Source organism: Mustela erminea, chromosome 15 (genome assembly GCF_009829155.1).
Source record: "Mustela erminea isolate mMusErm1 chromosome 15, mMusErm1.Pri, whole genome shotgun sequence".
NCBI lineage: Eukaryota > Metazoa > Chordata > Mammalia > Carnivora > Mustelidae > Mustela > Mustela erminea.
In genome coordinates, this window is record NC_045628.1 from 77,552,928 (window position 1) to 77,569,330 (window position 16,403).

Genomic DNA, 16,403 nt, shown 5'->3' on the forward strand with positions numbered 1-16,403 from the left:
AACATCTAGAGCGAAGCTGCCCCCAGGGCCTGAGCAGTGAGGAAGATTGCAAAGCCAGCTCCCTTCTGACACTCAGAAATTTCCCTACAAGAGGGATTTGCTTTGATTTGCTCAAGGAGAGCAGCACCGTGGGACAGAGGCATATCCGAATTCTTGGAGGGTTGCTGCCTAAGCAACTTAAGAAGCCCAGGGAGTCAGGGGGAGGGGATAGACCAGCGCTCAGCACCCACTCCACCCTGCTGCCATGGTGCCCCCCAGGACAGCAGAGGCTGGAGCGTGACAGACTCCTTGCAGCCGAGGTTGTGAATGTGGGTCCAGTTGGGTCAGACCGTTTGCAGAGGGAGAGGAGGCAGGCAGCTCCCCGGGTGCCCGCCGTGCCTAGCCTCAAGCAGGGCCATGAGAGGCTGGGCTTTCCTGCCCCAGTGTGAGCAGAGGTGGCTGCAGCTGCAGCGTCTGGTCATGGGCCTCGGAGTGTCCAGAGAGACAGGGCGCTGGGCAGAGACGGGGGCAGGGCGCGGTGATTCAAGAACGAGCCGAGGGGCGGCTTTCTGATGGGATCTAGACCCACAACTTGAAGCTAGACGCTGAAGGCTCTCTGGAAGACCAGTCCTGGGCTGTGACCCGATTCATAATCCACAGCCAAGGTGCCCGGAGCTCATATCCTTCATGGCAGCCCTTTATGAAGAAAGTCATTCCAGAGGGTCTGTCCTCTGCAAGTCACCCCTGACCATGCAGGATCAGAAAACCACTAAGCTCATGGGTGCACGGCATTGCCAAGAAGAAGTTTTAGGGGGCAAAGAATAACGTACACTGACCTGTGTGTGTGTATAGTTTAGAAGATCTCCTGTTACGCCACAAATATACAAGCATTCAAAAAGCCTTTTTGTTTAAAGATAGTCATTAGCCTGTGGCTAACTCAGGCAGCACCATGTCCAAGAGATCAGAATTAGCATCCCTGCTTGGAGTAGACAGAACTCACGTGCCTTCAGCCGTGAGACTTCAAGAAGGACCTCCTGTCACGTACACTGTCTCCAAGGGTGGGTGTATAACCTTGATCTAATCATGAAGAAACACCGAACAAACCCAAAATGAGTGGCATTCTATTTAAAAGGTGGGGAGGCAGGCGATGATGAGGAATTGCATTTTCTTTCTTTCTTTCTTTCTTTTTTTTAGATTTTATTTATTCATTGGAGAGAGACAGGGAAAGAGCATGAGCGGGGGGGAGAGGTGGAGGCAGAGGGAGAAGCAGACTCCCTGCTGAGCTGGGAGTCTGATGCCGGGCTTGACCCCAGGATCCTGGGATCATGACCTGTGCCGAAGGGAGATGCTTACCCATTTGAGTCACCAAGGTGCCCTGAGGAATTGACTTCTTTAAAAATGTTGCTGTCGTAAAAGGTAAAGGCTGAAGAGACATTCTAGATTAAAGGAAGCTAAAGAGACACAACAGCTAAATATGAAATCTGTCCCTCAGCTGGAGTCTGTCCGGGAGTGCAAGAAGTGCCACACAGCCCATTATTCAGTCAGCAGACAAAATTTGGGGAATGAACAGTAGATTAAGTTAAAAGTATGAATCAACATCAACGCACAAAGTTGATGGTTTTATGTCAAAGAAAATCCTTGTTCTTAGAAAACACACATGGAAGTATCTAGGAGCCAAGTTCCCTGATGTATATCACTTACTCCCAAGTGGTTCAGCAAAAAATTGAGAGAAAGTGATAGAAGGGGGCTGGGGGACAAAGAAAAGAGACAGTAGAACAGGTGGGTTAAATGTTAACAGGTGAATCTACATAGGTTTATAAAATGTTCTTTGTTCTCTTCTTTTTTTCCCCAAGATTTTATTTATTTATTTGACAGAGAGAGAGATCACAAGTAGGCAGGCAGGGAGGAAGCAGGCTCCCCACTGAGCAGAGAACCCAATGCGGGGCTTGACCCCAGGACCCTAGGATGACCACCTGAGCTGAAGGCAGGGACTTTAACCCACTGAGCCACCCAGATGCCCCTTTTTGTTCTATTCTTATGTTTGCAATTTTTCTGTAAATTCGACATTACATCCAAATAAAAAGTTAAAACAAGTGTCATTTCTTTACCTCCATGTTTTAGGTTTTGCCAATATTAGGATGCCTGTCTCCTCTGGGTCAGGCTGGCTCCAATTCTCTGGGTTGCAATGAGACAGAGGAGCTACGGTCGCTTCAAGGCAGAACCGGGAACCCGGGGCTCCTCCCCCTTTCTGTCCCATCAGTGCCTTCCTGAGATTCTAGGCTTATTTATGCTGCTCCCGCCCTCTGGCCGAAGGGGAGACACTATCCTGGATCCCACAGCAGGTGCACTGGATGGAGCCTTTGCATTAGATGGAACTCAGCAGAGCTGCTGCCCCTTGGGTCCAGTGTAGATCTATGGTGGGTTGAGCTCAGTGTTTCCACCCACTTCTTTTTTTTTTTTTTTTTTTTTTTAAAGATTTTATTTATTTATTTGACAGACAGAGATCACAAGTAGGCAGAGAAGCAGGCAGAGAGAGAGGAGGAAGCAGGCTCCCTGCTGAGCAGAGAACCCGATGTGGGACTTGATCCCAGGACCCTGAGATCATGACCTGAGCCGAAGGCAGCGGCTTAACCCACTGAGCCACCCAGGCGCCCCTCCACCCACTTCTTTAACATTGCCAGGCCTTTGGTACTCCTTATGATCCTCTATTACCATTTTAAGGACTGATTGACAAACCTTCTCCTAATTGTAAAGAAACATAAAACACAGAGAGGCAGATTGTTGATTTTTGGACTGCAAAAGACTTTGACCCCCAGATTTATATCATGGTCTGGACAGTGGAGAGACTTTCCAGAAACACCTGAGGAAACTGATCCAAAACCAGGTGCTAAAAGTAGGTTTGAGGTAGTAGAGTGTGAGGTTCATGGAACACAGAAGTAGGTGAGGTAGGACTAGACAAAGAGTTGGTGTTTCCACAGGTGGGCAGAGCCTAGGTAGGCTGAGCACCCAACAGTGGAGGCCCAGGCCCAGCGGTCAACCCCCAACGAAGCCAGCTGGAAGTGGTAAGACTAAGCCACATGTCTAGGGTGGGAAAAGGCAAATCGTTAGCTCAGCGCATCTGGGAACCCTGTAACAGAGCCCCAATCCCTGCTGCAGGGCTGGGTCCCAATGTCAGGGCAGAGGGGCCACCAAAAGACCTTGTGCTGAGACCGGAGTTCCCCAGGACTTTTCAAACTCCCCAACATCCCTGCTCTCGCCAGTTAACACGTTAGGAATGTGCTTCCGGTGGGCAAATTTTGCTGGGCTGTGAGGTGTTGGAAAGGATACAGTGATGGCTACCATGGATTCTAGGCTATCCATGGAAGCCAAGAGCAGAGTTGATGAGGAGCCCAAGATGTAAAACTGGAGGTGGAATCATGTGGGAGTGGGACTGTCAACCCTCTGGTCCTTGTCTCAGCTTCCCTCTGTGATTTGCTTCATCTTTCTCTCTCAGATCCACCTTCTCTGTCTCTCAGACCCCAGAACTGCAAATGAAAGTGGCCAACAACTTCCACACCAGTTTGGCCGCCTGGAGAAAGAGAGATGGATTCTTCTGTCAGGCACAGTTGTAGGCTCCTATGTAAGAGGATGGCTCAGATTTTGCAGTTTGCCCTTTTGTGGGCTAATTGACTCTAGAAGGAAGCCTGAATGCATTGTGGGTGGTTGGTTGGTTGGATGGATGGATGGACAGATGGATGGATGGATGGATAGAGTCGGGGTGTGGCATTTCCTAAGAAGACTAGAAAGACCACCCAACAGAATGCCATCCAGAAAGCGGTCTGCCGAGGCAGGCTGAAGAATTAGGGGACTTTAATACATGTCTCCACTTAAATGCTGCTTCTTTGGGGCTATTTTGATAAAACCTGAGACTGGTTGTCCCTGGTCATATGATTAATGAAGGTTCTGATTAACAACCAAAGCCTCTCACCCACGAGACAGCTGTGAGGCACAGGAACGAGGATTAGTGCTGACCTCTAAGACCAGGACTTCTCCCCAACATCCCTGCTCTCGCCAGTTAACACGTTAGGAATGTGCTTCCGGTGGGCAAATTTTGCTGGGCTGTGAGGTGTTGGAAAGGATACAGTGAACTGGGGAAGAGGAGAGAGGAGAGCGGCCTGGGCATGGCAATCTGCTCAGACAAGGCCCCTCCCCCACCAGAGCCCATCTGAGAGAAGACTCCAAAGAGGCTGGAGGTATGCCTGTGGAGAGGCATACCCAGGTATCAGGGGGCTTGACTCCTGTGACCAGCTTTGTGCCCAGACAGCATGTCTACATTAGAGGGGGCAAACTCCTTAGCCCTGATCGGTAGCCATCCGTCCGTCCGTCCATCCAGCCATCCGACCATCCATCCATCCATCCACCCACCCACCCATCCATTCACTATCTAACTAACAATTTTAATTTATTTATACATCAAGCTCTGTGCTATAGGGACTATTTTGGGATGGAGTCAGCAGAGACAGGCACATAAGGCCTAATATGATCACTACTTTAAGTATGAGTAAAGCGCCAGGGAGAAGAGAGAGGCTCTCGGGTCACCTGGGTGAACTGGGCTCAGCCTCATGGAGGAGGAGTTTCGAGCTGAGTTGTGAAAGATGATCCCACAGGGTGTGCTACGGCAGAGCGAACACTGAACAGGGGGCATCAGGATGCTCAGGTTTTTGTCCTGAGTCTGTGACCATGCCGCTTGGCAGGGGTGGGGAGGGGCTAAGTCGAGGCAAGAGATGTGCCCAAGGGGCAAAATATAAGGAGAAATCACAATCAGAGTCACGCAAGTGTAGGCTGAAAGGCCCCTTAAGTCATGTGGCCTAGACCCTCTCTTCCCCACCCCTGCTCCCAGCCCTCCCAAACTCCCCCTCCAGCTTTGGGTTCTTAGTAAGTCACTTCACCAGCTAAGCTCCATTTCTTTACCCACAGGGCCTTGTACTAGACAGTGGTGGAAGGACAGCTCCCTCTTAAATATCCCATGGTCAGTCCAGCCCAGAGCGGCATGTGAGCAGGCAGACAATGCCGGGGAGTCCCCGCTAGAGTCCCAACGAGCAGACAGAGCTCTCCTCAAGCCTTGAGCCAGACCCCAGGGCCTGGAATAAGTATTAGCTTTTCCTCTTCCCTCCCTGCCTCTCCTGGGTCCTGGTAGCTCCCATGCCTCTCCCCTCCACTTAGCATGGGAAGTGGAAGTCATCGCATCCCGTGCACAGTGGAGGGATTAGATTTCCAATAAGGTTTATGTGGGAAATGAGCTTCTTATACACCAGGCTGAGCAGTTCCCCATTATAGCTGAAGGGAAAAGAGCCTGAAAAATCATTAACCTCTGTGACTGGATAAAGGAAGCTGAGCCACGAGAGGAGGGCCTTCCAGGGACTCAGTCTGCAAAATTACCAGCATGCGGGGGAATTTCTGGCCCCTCCTGTCCAGTAAGAAGAGGAAGTAGTTCCTCGGAGCAATGTATAGGGGTTGGACATTTTTTTTTTAAGATTTTATTTATTGATTTGGCAGAGAGAGACACAGCAAGAGAGGGAACACAAGCAAGGGGAGTGGGAGGGGGAGAAGCAGGCTTCCCGCCAAGCAGGGAGCCCGAAGCAGGGCTCAATCCCAGGATCCTGGGATCACGACCGGAGTCGAAGGCAGACACTAGACCGAGCCACCCAGGCGCCCCGGGCTTGGACAGCTTGTCACGGCTCTGCTGAGCTACTAGCCTTCTATCTGACTGATACTGAACAATCCATTTAGATGTTCCCTCAAGCGCCCCAAATTCAACTTGCCCTAAACAAGATACGTCATCCCTTACAACCCATTCCCTGGCCACCCTCACCGCCACTGGATCATCTTGTCTCCCAAGTGGAAACTACAGAGTGACAAGATGTTGCAGACAATTACCTTGAGTTGGTTCGGCACAACCCCCATTGCTGAAGCCCTGAGGCCTACCCCCTGGCCATTTCACGACGCCCCCGCCTCTCCATCTTTTCCTCCAGTGGCCTGGTTCTGGCTGTCATGCCCTCTTGCCCGGATCTTGCCTCCTTACTCATCCCCTTCTTCAGCCAGCTGTGTCCAAGACAACTGGAGTCACCACTACCGAGATTAGAAGAGAGAAGTCTGCCCTGTCCTTAGAGTGGTCCATACGGCCCTCACAGGACTCCTCCTCCCTCTCCCTGAGAAGGAACCACGGTTCTGACTATTAGTAGGCTTTTGCATTTCTAGACACATTTCAGAATCAGATTCTAGGGTTCCAGAGAACAAATCTGGTTGGGGTTTTTACATAGAGATGTTTATTGACGTTCTAGATTAATCAGGGGAAGATTGACATCTTTGAAACCTTGAATCTCTAATTCACACCTGTTCTAACATGGCTGTCCCTCAGGGACTTGTTTCATGCTTCTCAATAAAGACAATAGAAATCTTGTCAACATTTAGTATTTTTTTTCCCTAAATTTTGAGTATTTCTATGCCATCCTCAGTTGCCATTCTATCAAAATGTCATTGTTTTCATATTGATCTTGGATCTGGAAACCTTTAACTTATGGGGGTTCTGTAGAAATAAGCTGCCCCCAGTTCCATCACGCCTGTCCCACTTTTCCCCCACCGTGGAATCATAGGTACATAGCGTCTTAGGCCTCCTTGGCTGCCAGGGCCCCAGAGCCTTTTCGTGGCTGGAGTTGAAAATGTTGGATGGAGGTCAATTTAGTTTTTGATGGACCTGTTGGTGGGATGAAGCCTGGGCACTCCCTGCAAGCCAACACGAAGCCTGAGCCCCTGACCAGTAAGGCAGCGCACAGCCCACGGCAGTGCTCCCCTAGTGCTCAGAGCTCCCCTTTCTCACTGAGTCCCACTCGCTGGTGTTTCTCTCTCTTCCTGCAGGGAGAGCCCCAAATGCCCTCTCTCTGAGGATCTATCTTCTGTGCCTGGTTAGCTCCACCTTCTGGCTGACAAGACAGGAGTTACTGACGACGACCTCTATTAGAGCGTCAGATCAAGGGGACTCACCCTTACCTGACTTTGTGGAAGAGGAGGGGTGTCAGCATGAAGCCCGGCCCCCTCTCTCACACAAGCTTAACTTGAGGGATACCAAGGTTGGGGTTGGCAGGGTCGGGGTCACAGCCAGAAGATCCTGAGGGTGTGGATGAGCTCTGTCCAGTGCCAAAGGCCCTGGTTGAGGCTCTGTCCATCCTGCAGCTTCCATGAGCAGCCGATGTGCATTGTAAAGGCCTCTCTTGTTCACACAGTTCACGTGGCTTTTATTGTTGCCACTAAAACTCCATCTGCATGAACACTTGTCTGTCACCCACTGACCGGCACTGTCCTTGGAGGTTCGTCCCTGAGAGGATGGGGTTCAGCCAGGAAGGACAGGGAGCAAGCCGAGAGGAGTGGCCTGGCCTGTGCACCTCTGCTGGCCTGGAGCAGGGTCTGGTTGCTCCAGTGAGAGTCTGGGTGATTGAGCCCGGGGGGCTGGAGTGGCTGGAGCGTGTCACCAGACAGGGCATGGGTGAGGTGTGTTCCAGGACACGGGGCAGGGGAGCATCTGGGAGAGAACATATGAAGGGGCTGTGGGCAGCCTCCCCAATGCTCTATGGTCACTCCCAGGGCCCCGACGTCATCACTGCTGGCTTGTCCTCATGATTTCAGGTCTCATCTATAGAATCCTGGATCCCTCCTTTCCAAAGCAATGCTTCTCCCTAATGAAGACAGCATAGAGGAGCCAGCAGCCAGTGCCCCAAAAATGTGGGTAAAGTGTGTTCCAGTGTTGGTGTTTATAGGAATCATTCCTAAAGAAACAAACATTTATGGCACAGACGTGCTTATCGCTTACATTATGAGGGTCAAATAACTGGATATGAATTAGTTGTTCAACAGAGAGGGTTCCTGAATGCTGTCACTGAGAATGCCCAAGGGGACAGAGCGACCAGTGTCTGTCCACTGAGGGGACTAAAGGTAGAACCTTCCCTGCCCCCATTCTATCACATACATGTGCGCACGTGCACACACACACACACACACACACACACACACTACACTTAGAGGGAAAGGCAGGGAAGAAGGATGCCGCGTGTTATGGGGGATTATTCCTTGGTAGAAGGAACGTGCCTTCTTTTTTTCATCTTTAAATCATTATTGACTAAATAGACATAGTCTGGATAAAGATTAAAGAACTCTTTATGACCTAACTTGTTAGCAAGAAAGGAGAATATTTAAGATATGATTTTAATATTTGATAAGATGCCCATCAGAATAGTTGAAATGCAGACTACCCAGGAAAATGAAAGCATGTAAAGGTGTCTCATGGACCCAGACATTTCTCTCATGGTTTCTGCTTTTCAAGGCTTGCTTCTAAATGGGAAACCTAGCTCAGAATGAAAATAGTTCATTTGGGGGCTTCCCGTGATCTTTGTTCTTTCAGGAACATTCCTATGTAATAAAATGTTACTTGTATAACAAAGTTTGCAAAGAGGGGAATCACGCTTATGTTCTGCAGACACACACAGAAGGCCATATTGTAGGATTCCAGGCAGAGGAAAATCCAAGTGGAGGTGAAGTGGCCGAGACAGAGAGCAGAGCAGCGGTTGCAGGGACTGGGCGAGGGACAGAGCAGTGAGCGATGAGGAGCGCGGGTGTCTCTGTGACGGAAACGTCGTAGAACGACATGGTTGTGCAACACTCTGGATGGACCTACTGAGACCTCCATACCCCACTGCAAAGGATGCGAGTAAAATTTTATGTAAACTCAAATTCTACTTTATTTAATAAATTAAATCTATGAAGTAATTATAAAGGTGAACACAGAACACAAATATAAAGAAGGAAATGACGGGGGAGGGGGAGATATGCTCTGGGGGTCCAACCAGCACGAGCTGCTGCTCGGGGGCCTAGCCTGCTTGCTCCACGGAGACAGGGGGCGGCAGCTCGGGGGCCCAGCCTGTTTGCTCCAGGTAGGCAGGGGGCGGCAGCTCGGGGGCCGAGCCTGCTTGCTCCAAGGAGGCAGGGGGCGGCAGCTCGGGGGCCGAGCCTGCTTGCTCCAAGGAGGCAGGGGGCGGCAGCTCGGGGGCCGAGCCTGCTTGCTCCACGGAGACAGGGGGCGGCAGCTCGGGGGCCGAGCCTGTTTGCTCCACGTAGGCAGGGGGCGGCAGCTGGGGGGCCCAGCCTGCTTGCTCCTTGGAGGCAGGGGGCGGCAGCTCGGGGGCCGAGCCTGCTTGCTCCAAGGAGGCAGGGGGCGGCAGCTCGGGGGCCGAGCCTGCTTGCTCCACAGAGGCAGGGGGCGACAGTTCGGGGGCCGAGCCTGCTTGCTCCACGGAGGCAGGGGGCAGCAGCTCGGGGGCAGGATCCTGCTGGTCATCCAGTAAAGGCAAAATGCCAGGTGGCTCTTCCGTGGCAGAGAAGTGAACGAGGGCCCTGACGACCATCTGCCCTGGTCCCAACGGGTCAGGGGGGGTCACTGGTCTTCCAGACCCAGCAGGGATGGTGGGGACCAGCTCAGGCCCCAGAGGTGCAGCGGGTGCCAGAGTGGCTGCTGGAACAACTTCCTGAGACACATCCTGATCTTGCTCTGGGGCCGGTGCTGTAGCTCCAAGAAGAGAAAGCATCATTAGCTTGATTGACTTCCCTTTTGCCTTTCCCTTTCCCCACCACTCAGCGTGGCCTGCGTTCAAGACCCAGCCCCTGGAAGGTGTCCCCAACGGAAGCCCATGGGGACAGGGATCTGAGACGACTCACTCCTCTTGGCCCAACTACAATCTACGGAGGCTTCCTCAGGGTGGCCCACCCTGCCTCCCCCTCAGGCCCACACCAGTCACCCCCAGTCCTCCTCACCCCCAGCCTCTGGCTCCGTGGCCTTTCTGGGAGGGCGTTGACTTTCTGGAAGCAGAAGCTGGGCACGGCGCTGCAGGTCCGAGCCAGGCACATAGACCTGCAGGTAGGCCAGCAGCGTATGCAAGCTGGGAAACTCCGGAGGCTGCACAAAATCCCCTGGATACTTTTCCACCCAGGTGTTAAGGATGGCATAGATGGCCCTGGGGACAGGCATGGAGACAGAAAAGTCAGAGGACAAGGTATGCATCCAAACCAATATCCCAGGGAACCCATGTGGGAACCTGGGCCCCTGGGCTTCCAGCTCCTGTCCGAGACCAGTTGGACTCCTTGTCCACCTGCGACCTGGCAGTCCTGCCCGAGACAGGCCTGCTCCCACACGGCAGGCTGGCCAAAAGCCGCTAGGAGTGGGAGTCCTTGATCAATGTGGTGAGCATTTCTGGACTTCTTAGGGGAGCTGGACACACTCCTCAGTCTGTCTCCTTGCCCACGAGCCACTTCAATTCAACTGCATGTGCCCAGGGAGGGGTGCTGTCTGGCCTCTTAATTACCCTCACTGCACTCGCCTCTGCTCCATGAAGATCCAACCGAGGAGGAAACAAAGGGACTCTGTCTCTAGCCAGGCCTTCCCGGGACCCTCCCCATACCTCCACCATTACCTCCTCTGCCCGTTCACTAGGTGCCATGAGAGTGGGTCTGTTTCCACTGACACTCACCTCCCACAGCGTGTGGGATGTCTGCTGCTCCCTGGGCTCTACTGGGTCACCACTCTCCCTGAGCCCCCTCTGAGCACCGAGTGCAGGTGCCAACAGACTGCTGTGCAATGGTTCCTAAATCCTGCGTTCTGGGTCCCAGAATTGGGGCAGAGAGAGGGCTGGGAGGGGGCAGGGATGGAGCATGACCCTCTCAGGGGTTGAAGCTGTCCTCCAACCCCCTCTGCTCTCCCACAGTGCTCACACACCTACCCCAGCTCCCCAGGGCACCTTCCCAGTTTCCAGTAGAAGCTCTCAGACATTTACCCTAAAGCAGGAATCACAGAGGTGTGCATGAAGGTCCAGCAGCCCCTTGAACTCACAGGACCCTCACTGCCCTGCTGGAGAGGGAAGGCCCTCCTGGAGCAGCCAAAGCTTACTCACATGTCGCGCTGCTCCTGGGATCTCTTGACCTCTTCATACGTGGAGTAATAGCATCCGAATCTAGAGGAGGCCAGGGGGCATCGCATGAGATGTCTGTGGATGTTGGCTCTCACCGCCTGACCCTCGACTAGCCTGCAGCCCTGGGGTGCTGTCTGTTCTGTGCAGGGATCCCATTCAGCTCCTAGATAATCGCCTCCACCTACTAGGGCTTCCTGAATGCTTGCTGAATAAAAGGGCCCCAACCAGCCCATCACCGACATCTGAGTGGGCCTGGCCCCTGCTCACCCCCAGGGATGCTTGCTCTGGATTCACCCAGACACAGGCCCCAGAAGGAGTCTCAGATCTCCCTTTCAGTGGCAAAGGAGCCCAGCTCAAGATCATAGTGAGAGTCAGGGATGAGGCAGAGGCTTCATCATGAGGGGCACAGAAATAAGCAAAGAGCATGCCCACAGGCCCTCCAGCAGAATTTTCCACTGGCGCAGGCTCCCAGGTGTCCTTTCCCTACAAGACCCCACTGAGTCCCTATAATACCTCTGCCCCAGTTAGGAGCAAGGGAAGCTTGGGGAAGCTTGGGGACCTGCCAAAGTCTCACAACCAGGCATTGGCCAAATCCCACAGAGCAGTTAGGGGCAGGGGAGGGTGCTCACCTTGCAAAGAGGAGGTCCAGCACCTCCTGGGTGGTAGTAAAGGTGACGGTATGTGTCCAGAAAGATGTGGACACAGTGTAGATCTTGTCTGATGACGGCAGGCACCAGGTGATCTATTGTGGCCTGCAGCTTGTCGGCCCGCTTGGCCATCAGCACCGAGGTCTTCCTCCTCTTCCTGGTTGAACGATTTTTCCCCTGAGGTGAATCAGAGGAGACATGAGTCAGTGCTGTGGCCACCAGGAGGGTTGGGGCTTGGAGGGCAGAATGAGCCCCCAGATCTCAGGGACTTCTGCAAGAGGTGGGACAAGAGAGCCCAGAGTCCGAAAAAGAATCGGGTGACTCAGTGTCTCATTGGGTTCAGCCTAAGGCTCTTGGTTTTGCTTCAGGTCATGGTCTCCGTGTCCTGAGGCTGCGCTCCTCGTAGGGCTGTGTCCATAGGGCAGTGTCTGCTTGAGGATTCTGTCTCTCCGTCTGCTTCTCCCCACTCTCCCCCTGTCTCTCTCTCAAATCCATCAATCAGCCAATCAGTTAAGAAGCCTTTAAGGCAAAGAGAAAATGTTCTTGGTATCCATACAAAGAATTGAAAGAAATGATGTCTGAACTTGCTAGTATCTCAGGTCCCTTTGTGAGCGGAGTATGGATAGCACGTCCCTGCATGAGTGGCATGGATCCTGTGATTTCTGATAACATAGCCCATTCTTTTTATTTTTTTGAAAGACTTGTTATTTATTTGACAGAGAGAGAGGTCACAAGTAGGCAGAGAGGCAGCCAGACATAAAGGGGGAAGCAGGCTCCCCGCTGAGCAGAGGACCCCACGCCCCCGACGTGGGCCTCGATCCCAGGACTGTGAGACCCAGGACCCATGACCTGAGCTGCAGGCAGAGGCTGAAACCCCTGAGCCACCCCGGCACCCAACATATCCCATTCTTGAGACGAGAACACAGAGATGTTTAGGCGAGAGGGCTTAGGATTGGAGGGCACGGAGGCTGTAGGATGCAGCACTGTGCCTTGGCCACAGAAGGGATTACATCCAGTCCTGCCCCAGTAAAGGGCTCCATAGCTGTGATCAATGACTGGCCGTCCGGACTGCCGTGCAGTGCAGTGCAGTGAGGCCCCTGTTCCTTGTCCTTGGGGGGGGGGTTCCCAACCATGTGTTCCATCAATACCAAAGCGCAGAGCAAGAGACAGAGTACCATGGGCCCCATGTCCCTTTGGATCAGAGTCTCCCAACTCACTCTTGCAAATGATGATTTGCAAGACGTGAAGAACTTGAGGAAGGACTGTTGGGCCAGTGGGGGCACCTGGAAGCACGAGTTAGGAAAATGCCTAGCACAGGGCAAAAGGAGTCTAGATCAACGGGATGAGACCTGATCTAAAGTCTCTTTAATGATACTCCTAGAAGTATGTGGACAATGGCTCTGCTTCTATCCAAGGCATGGACAGGACCATGAGGGCAAGTTTGGGGAAGAGATGGGATGGAGATTCATGGGAGTACAGGACTCTAGGAGGCCAGGCTGGCTTCTAGGAGGTGGGGCCCTTGGTGCTGAATCAGCGCCCCAGGGGTCAGGTCTCCCCAGCACCTGCACTCACCCTGAGCCAGCGCCAGACTCTGTTGGCCCTGTGCGGCTTCTTGTCCTTGGAGGAAGGAGAGCAGGCAATCTCCTCATTCACCTCCTCCACCATGTCCTCTGGAGCGTTCTGTAAAGACAGTGCCCGGCAGCCAGGCAGGAGGCCTTAGAGCCCTGTCTGGAGGCCTTTGCTGGTCTTCAGACCCAGGGCGCTCCATTCCAGACACACCACAGCCCAGGTGGCAGAGCCCTCCCCCAAGGAGAGAAACGTGGCCCAGCTTCAGGGCCTTGGATGTGCTCTGGCACAGCTAAGAGGCACCTCAGGAATCCCCTGTGCACCCTGCCCACCCTGACATTGGTGTGAACAAGAAGGGATCACCAGGGTATCCACTGTGCTCACCCTCCTCCAGCCCATGGGCGGGAACCCCCACATATCCCTCCTCCCCTCAAACTCCAGAGGAAGGGATGGGGCTTCCCTAGGACGGTTCAGAGGGGTGGGCATCGCCTAGTCTCCTCAGTAGTAAGTACCTTATGGCGTCTCCCTCGAAATATCCTGAGGCATCGGGGGGGTGGTTTCAGCCAATGCCTGCAACATGAAAACAAGCCATTTTCCTGGCGTTTCTGATACTCAGAGCCCCGGAAACTCAGCACACAACACGAAAACATCTTTCTGTGTCAGATGTCCTGAGCCCAGTAACACTGCTACCGGACTAGAATGTGGGTGCCTGGTTGCAGGGGTTCCAAGTTCTGGGGGCAGGTTGTCAAGGAAGTGACATCACTTCCTGTGGTCCCCTACCAGGGCCCACTCCTGGTTGGACCCCTACACGATCAGTGCTCCGGTCTGCCATCTCCTCATCCCCCTTCTGCATGCAAGGACACATCTTATCTGTACACAGTGACCCCAACACACCCCTCTCCACAGGCCCCCAGGGAAGGTCTGGGAGCAGCCAGGGCCCCAGCTTGCAAACACACCTGGTTTCAGACACAAGTCTCTATTCTTACCTGGTTCGGACCCTAGATAAGCCATTGTGCCTGACAGGGATGGTCCCTTCTCTGCAAAATATGGATGATTCCAGCATGTCTTTCTATCAGATGTCCACAGGCATAGGTTGGATAATAGCTATGATGTTAGAGGAGTGCTGTCACATGTAGGAAATACCTCCCACCCAATTTCCTCCCTCCTATCAACTTCTTGGAATCTGCTACTAATGAGATCCCACCCCACAGTCCCTCCTGGGGTGTGTGTGTTTGTGTGCACCAGCACACTCGCTCCTGTGTGCACACATGTGTTCATCGGTGCTCACATTCTGGAGTCCCAGAAGAGGACAGCCCCACTTACAGAGGGCTGGGTAATAGCTTCCCAAGGTCTTAGGCTTTGCATTTTCAATGCAAACCCTAAAGAAGGGACTGGAGTCTTGGCCCTTGATGGTCAGAATGTACCCTTACCCCTAGAGACCGCCTGTCCCGGGATGCAGGCCATTCCCTCCTTTCCAAAGGGTGTGATGCAGATAGGGGTCCATCCAGTGGGTCGCCATGACCCGGGATCCTCCTCAGACAAGAACCTGGGGAGATGTCTCCTATCTAGGAGATCAATGATCACCCTCAGCCCGATAACATTTCCAGGCCGACAGCCACTTCCTTCCAGAAAAACTTTTCCAGAGCCCCCAGTGAATGGCTAGGTTGCATCCAGGACCCCAACTTTGAGGACACTCAAAGAGCTGGGTTCAAGCCTGCTAAGCCTCCCTACCAGTCTGATTCTGGGCAAGGCCCGGACCCTTCAGGGATCTTCACAGTCTCCCTTCAGGGGCTCCATTGGTTCCCCAACTCCTCTGTAGACATGTTTGTGTGACCCTGAGTGTGGTCCGGACTTGGTGATTCACTTCCATGTCACAGAACGTAGCAACGTGACCCAAAGGCCCTTCTGAGATTTCGTTCTAAAAGTTCACTGCCCAGCCGCATGTTGACTCGGACCCATGTTCTCTCTCCGATCTTCACACTGGAGCACAAGCCCCTAGGTTGAACCATGACACAGACATACGCATGTGGCCCAGCCCTGTGGGTCCACAGCAGACAGAAGAAGTCAGGTCTTTGAGATGGGCTGTATCTGGCCCATGCCCCTGAGTGTGCTCAGGTTCTCGGTGAAGCAGTTCCTCCCTTGGTGTTGTCAGCAGCCCAGTTTAAGGAGAGACTCTGGAAGGAGCCCCCAGCGGAGCACTGCTGGATTCCTGATCCCCTGAGACCACGAGGCAGCGTTTGTGGGTTCAGCCACTGAGTGTGGGGAAGTGCGGTCGCACAGCCCTGGGAGAAGGGCACTGATACTGACCAACTTCCCGGGCCCTGGACCTCCTCCCCTCCCACTCTGGTCCTTCCTCAGCTTCTCTGGCCACCCTGGCCCCCTTTCTAACCTCCAGTCCTCTGCTCCATGGTGCCCTCCGCCAGGTGGAATGCACTCGCATTTGTGCAGGGCTGTCTCCTTCTTTTCCTCCCGCAGGAATTCTCCGTGTCATCTCAGCACAGCCTTGTCATACCCCTCACCGGGTGGAGTTCGGGCCTTAGTTGTGTCCCTTGCTCTTTTGCTGTGGAGCAATCGCTTTTTCTGTTCACATTTTGGTTTCTCGTTTGTCCATCTTCTCCTCTAGACCCTGAGCTCTCACGAGGAGAACCCGCTGGGCTGATAAGCCCTGGCACCATCTGAGTGCGCAGTGCCCAGTGGCTGAATGAACGGGAGACAGGATCTGTCCCAGCACAGACCAGCTCCGTTGTTTGAGCCTCACTGATTTTAGTCCTGTGTAAGCCTTTTGTTTTGTTTTTTAAGTTAACTGTGCCTGATGTGGGCCTCGAACTCATAACCCTGAGATCAAGGATCCTAGTGCCTGAGGAAGCCAGGTGCCTCTTTGGTCCTCTTTAAAGGTTTTAGGCTGATCACTCTTCAAGTGAACTTGGTCATTTCAACATGCTGTACGGAGCTGTATTACATTACGCTGAATGACCATGTAACTCCCCAGGTTTTGGTAGCCTGTCACCACAGAGGTCCCCCCCATGACAGTGCTGAGTGGATCTTCAGATTGGAGACTGAAATCCTTTCTGTGTTCTTCAGGAGCCCAGAGTCCCTCCCCCATCGGCCTTCTCCCTCCTTGGGATGACATGCACCTCTGATGCCATCAGCACAAGAAGAAAGATGACAAGGAAATACACACAGGAGGGTGTTTCCTGCCAGGTCTTGAAGGCCTCAAGGTTCA

At 53.1% G+C, this 16,403-nt stretch overlaps 3 protein-coding genes across 4 annotated transcripts in view; 1 reads left to right on the top strand and 2 right to left on the bottom strand.

The window, feature by feature from the left end:
• Positions 1-8,813: 8,813 nt before the first annotated feature.
• On the bottom strand, positions 8,814-11,325 carry LOC116574514 (formin-like protein 5). The gene is made up of 3 exons (XM_032315290.1): positions 10,950-11,325; positions 9,817-10,016; positions 8,814-9,565 (listed from the first exon to the last, which is right to left on the bottom strand). Exons 1-3 carry the CDS (start codon positions 11,207-11,209, stop codon positions 8,877-8,879), a joined length of 1,149 nt encoding a protein of 382 aa, XP_032171181.1. The 5' UTR covers positions 11,210-11,325; the 3' UTR covers positions 8,814-8,876.
• Positions 11,326-11,572: 247 nt separating this feature from the next.
• Positions 11,573-13,800, bottom strand: LOC116574104 (ral guanine nucleotide dissociation stimulator-like). The gene is made up of 3 exons (XM_032314623.1): positions 13,693-13,800; positions 13,187-13,294; positions 11,573-11,791 (listed from the first exon to the last, which is right to left on the bottom strand). The coding sequence occupies exons 2-3, from the start codon at positions 13,277-13,279 to the stop codon at positions 11,573-11,575; spliced, it is 312 nt and encodes a 103-aa protein (XP_032170514.1). The 5' UTR covers positions 13,280-13,294; positions 13,693-13,800.
• Positions 13,801-15,325: 1,525 nt separating this feature from the next.
• The window catches only part of LOC116574510 (ral guanine nucleotide dissociation stimulator-like), a 492,075-nt gene continuing 490,997 nt past the window's right edge, over positions 15,326-16,403 (top strand). For both annotated transcript variants that reach the window (XM_032315283.1, XM_032315284.1), the window contains exons 1-2: positions 15,326-15,953; positions 16,262-16,398. The gene's annotated coding sequence lies outside the window, so the exon portion shown is untranslated. The remainder of the gene's footprint in view (positions 15,954-16,261; positions 16,399-16,403) is intronic.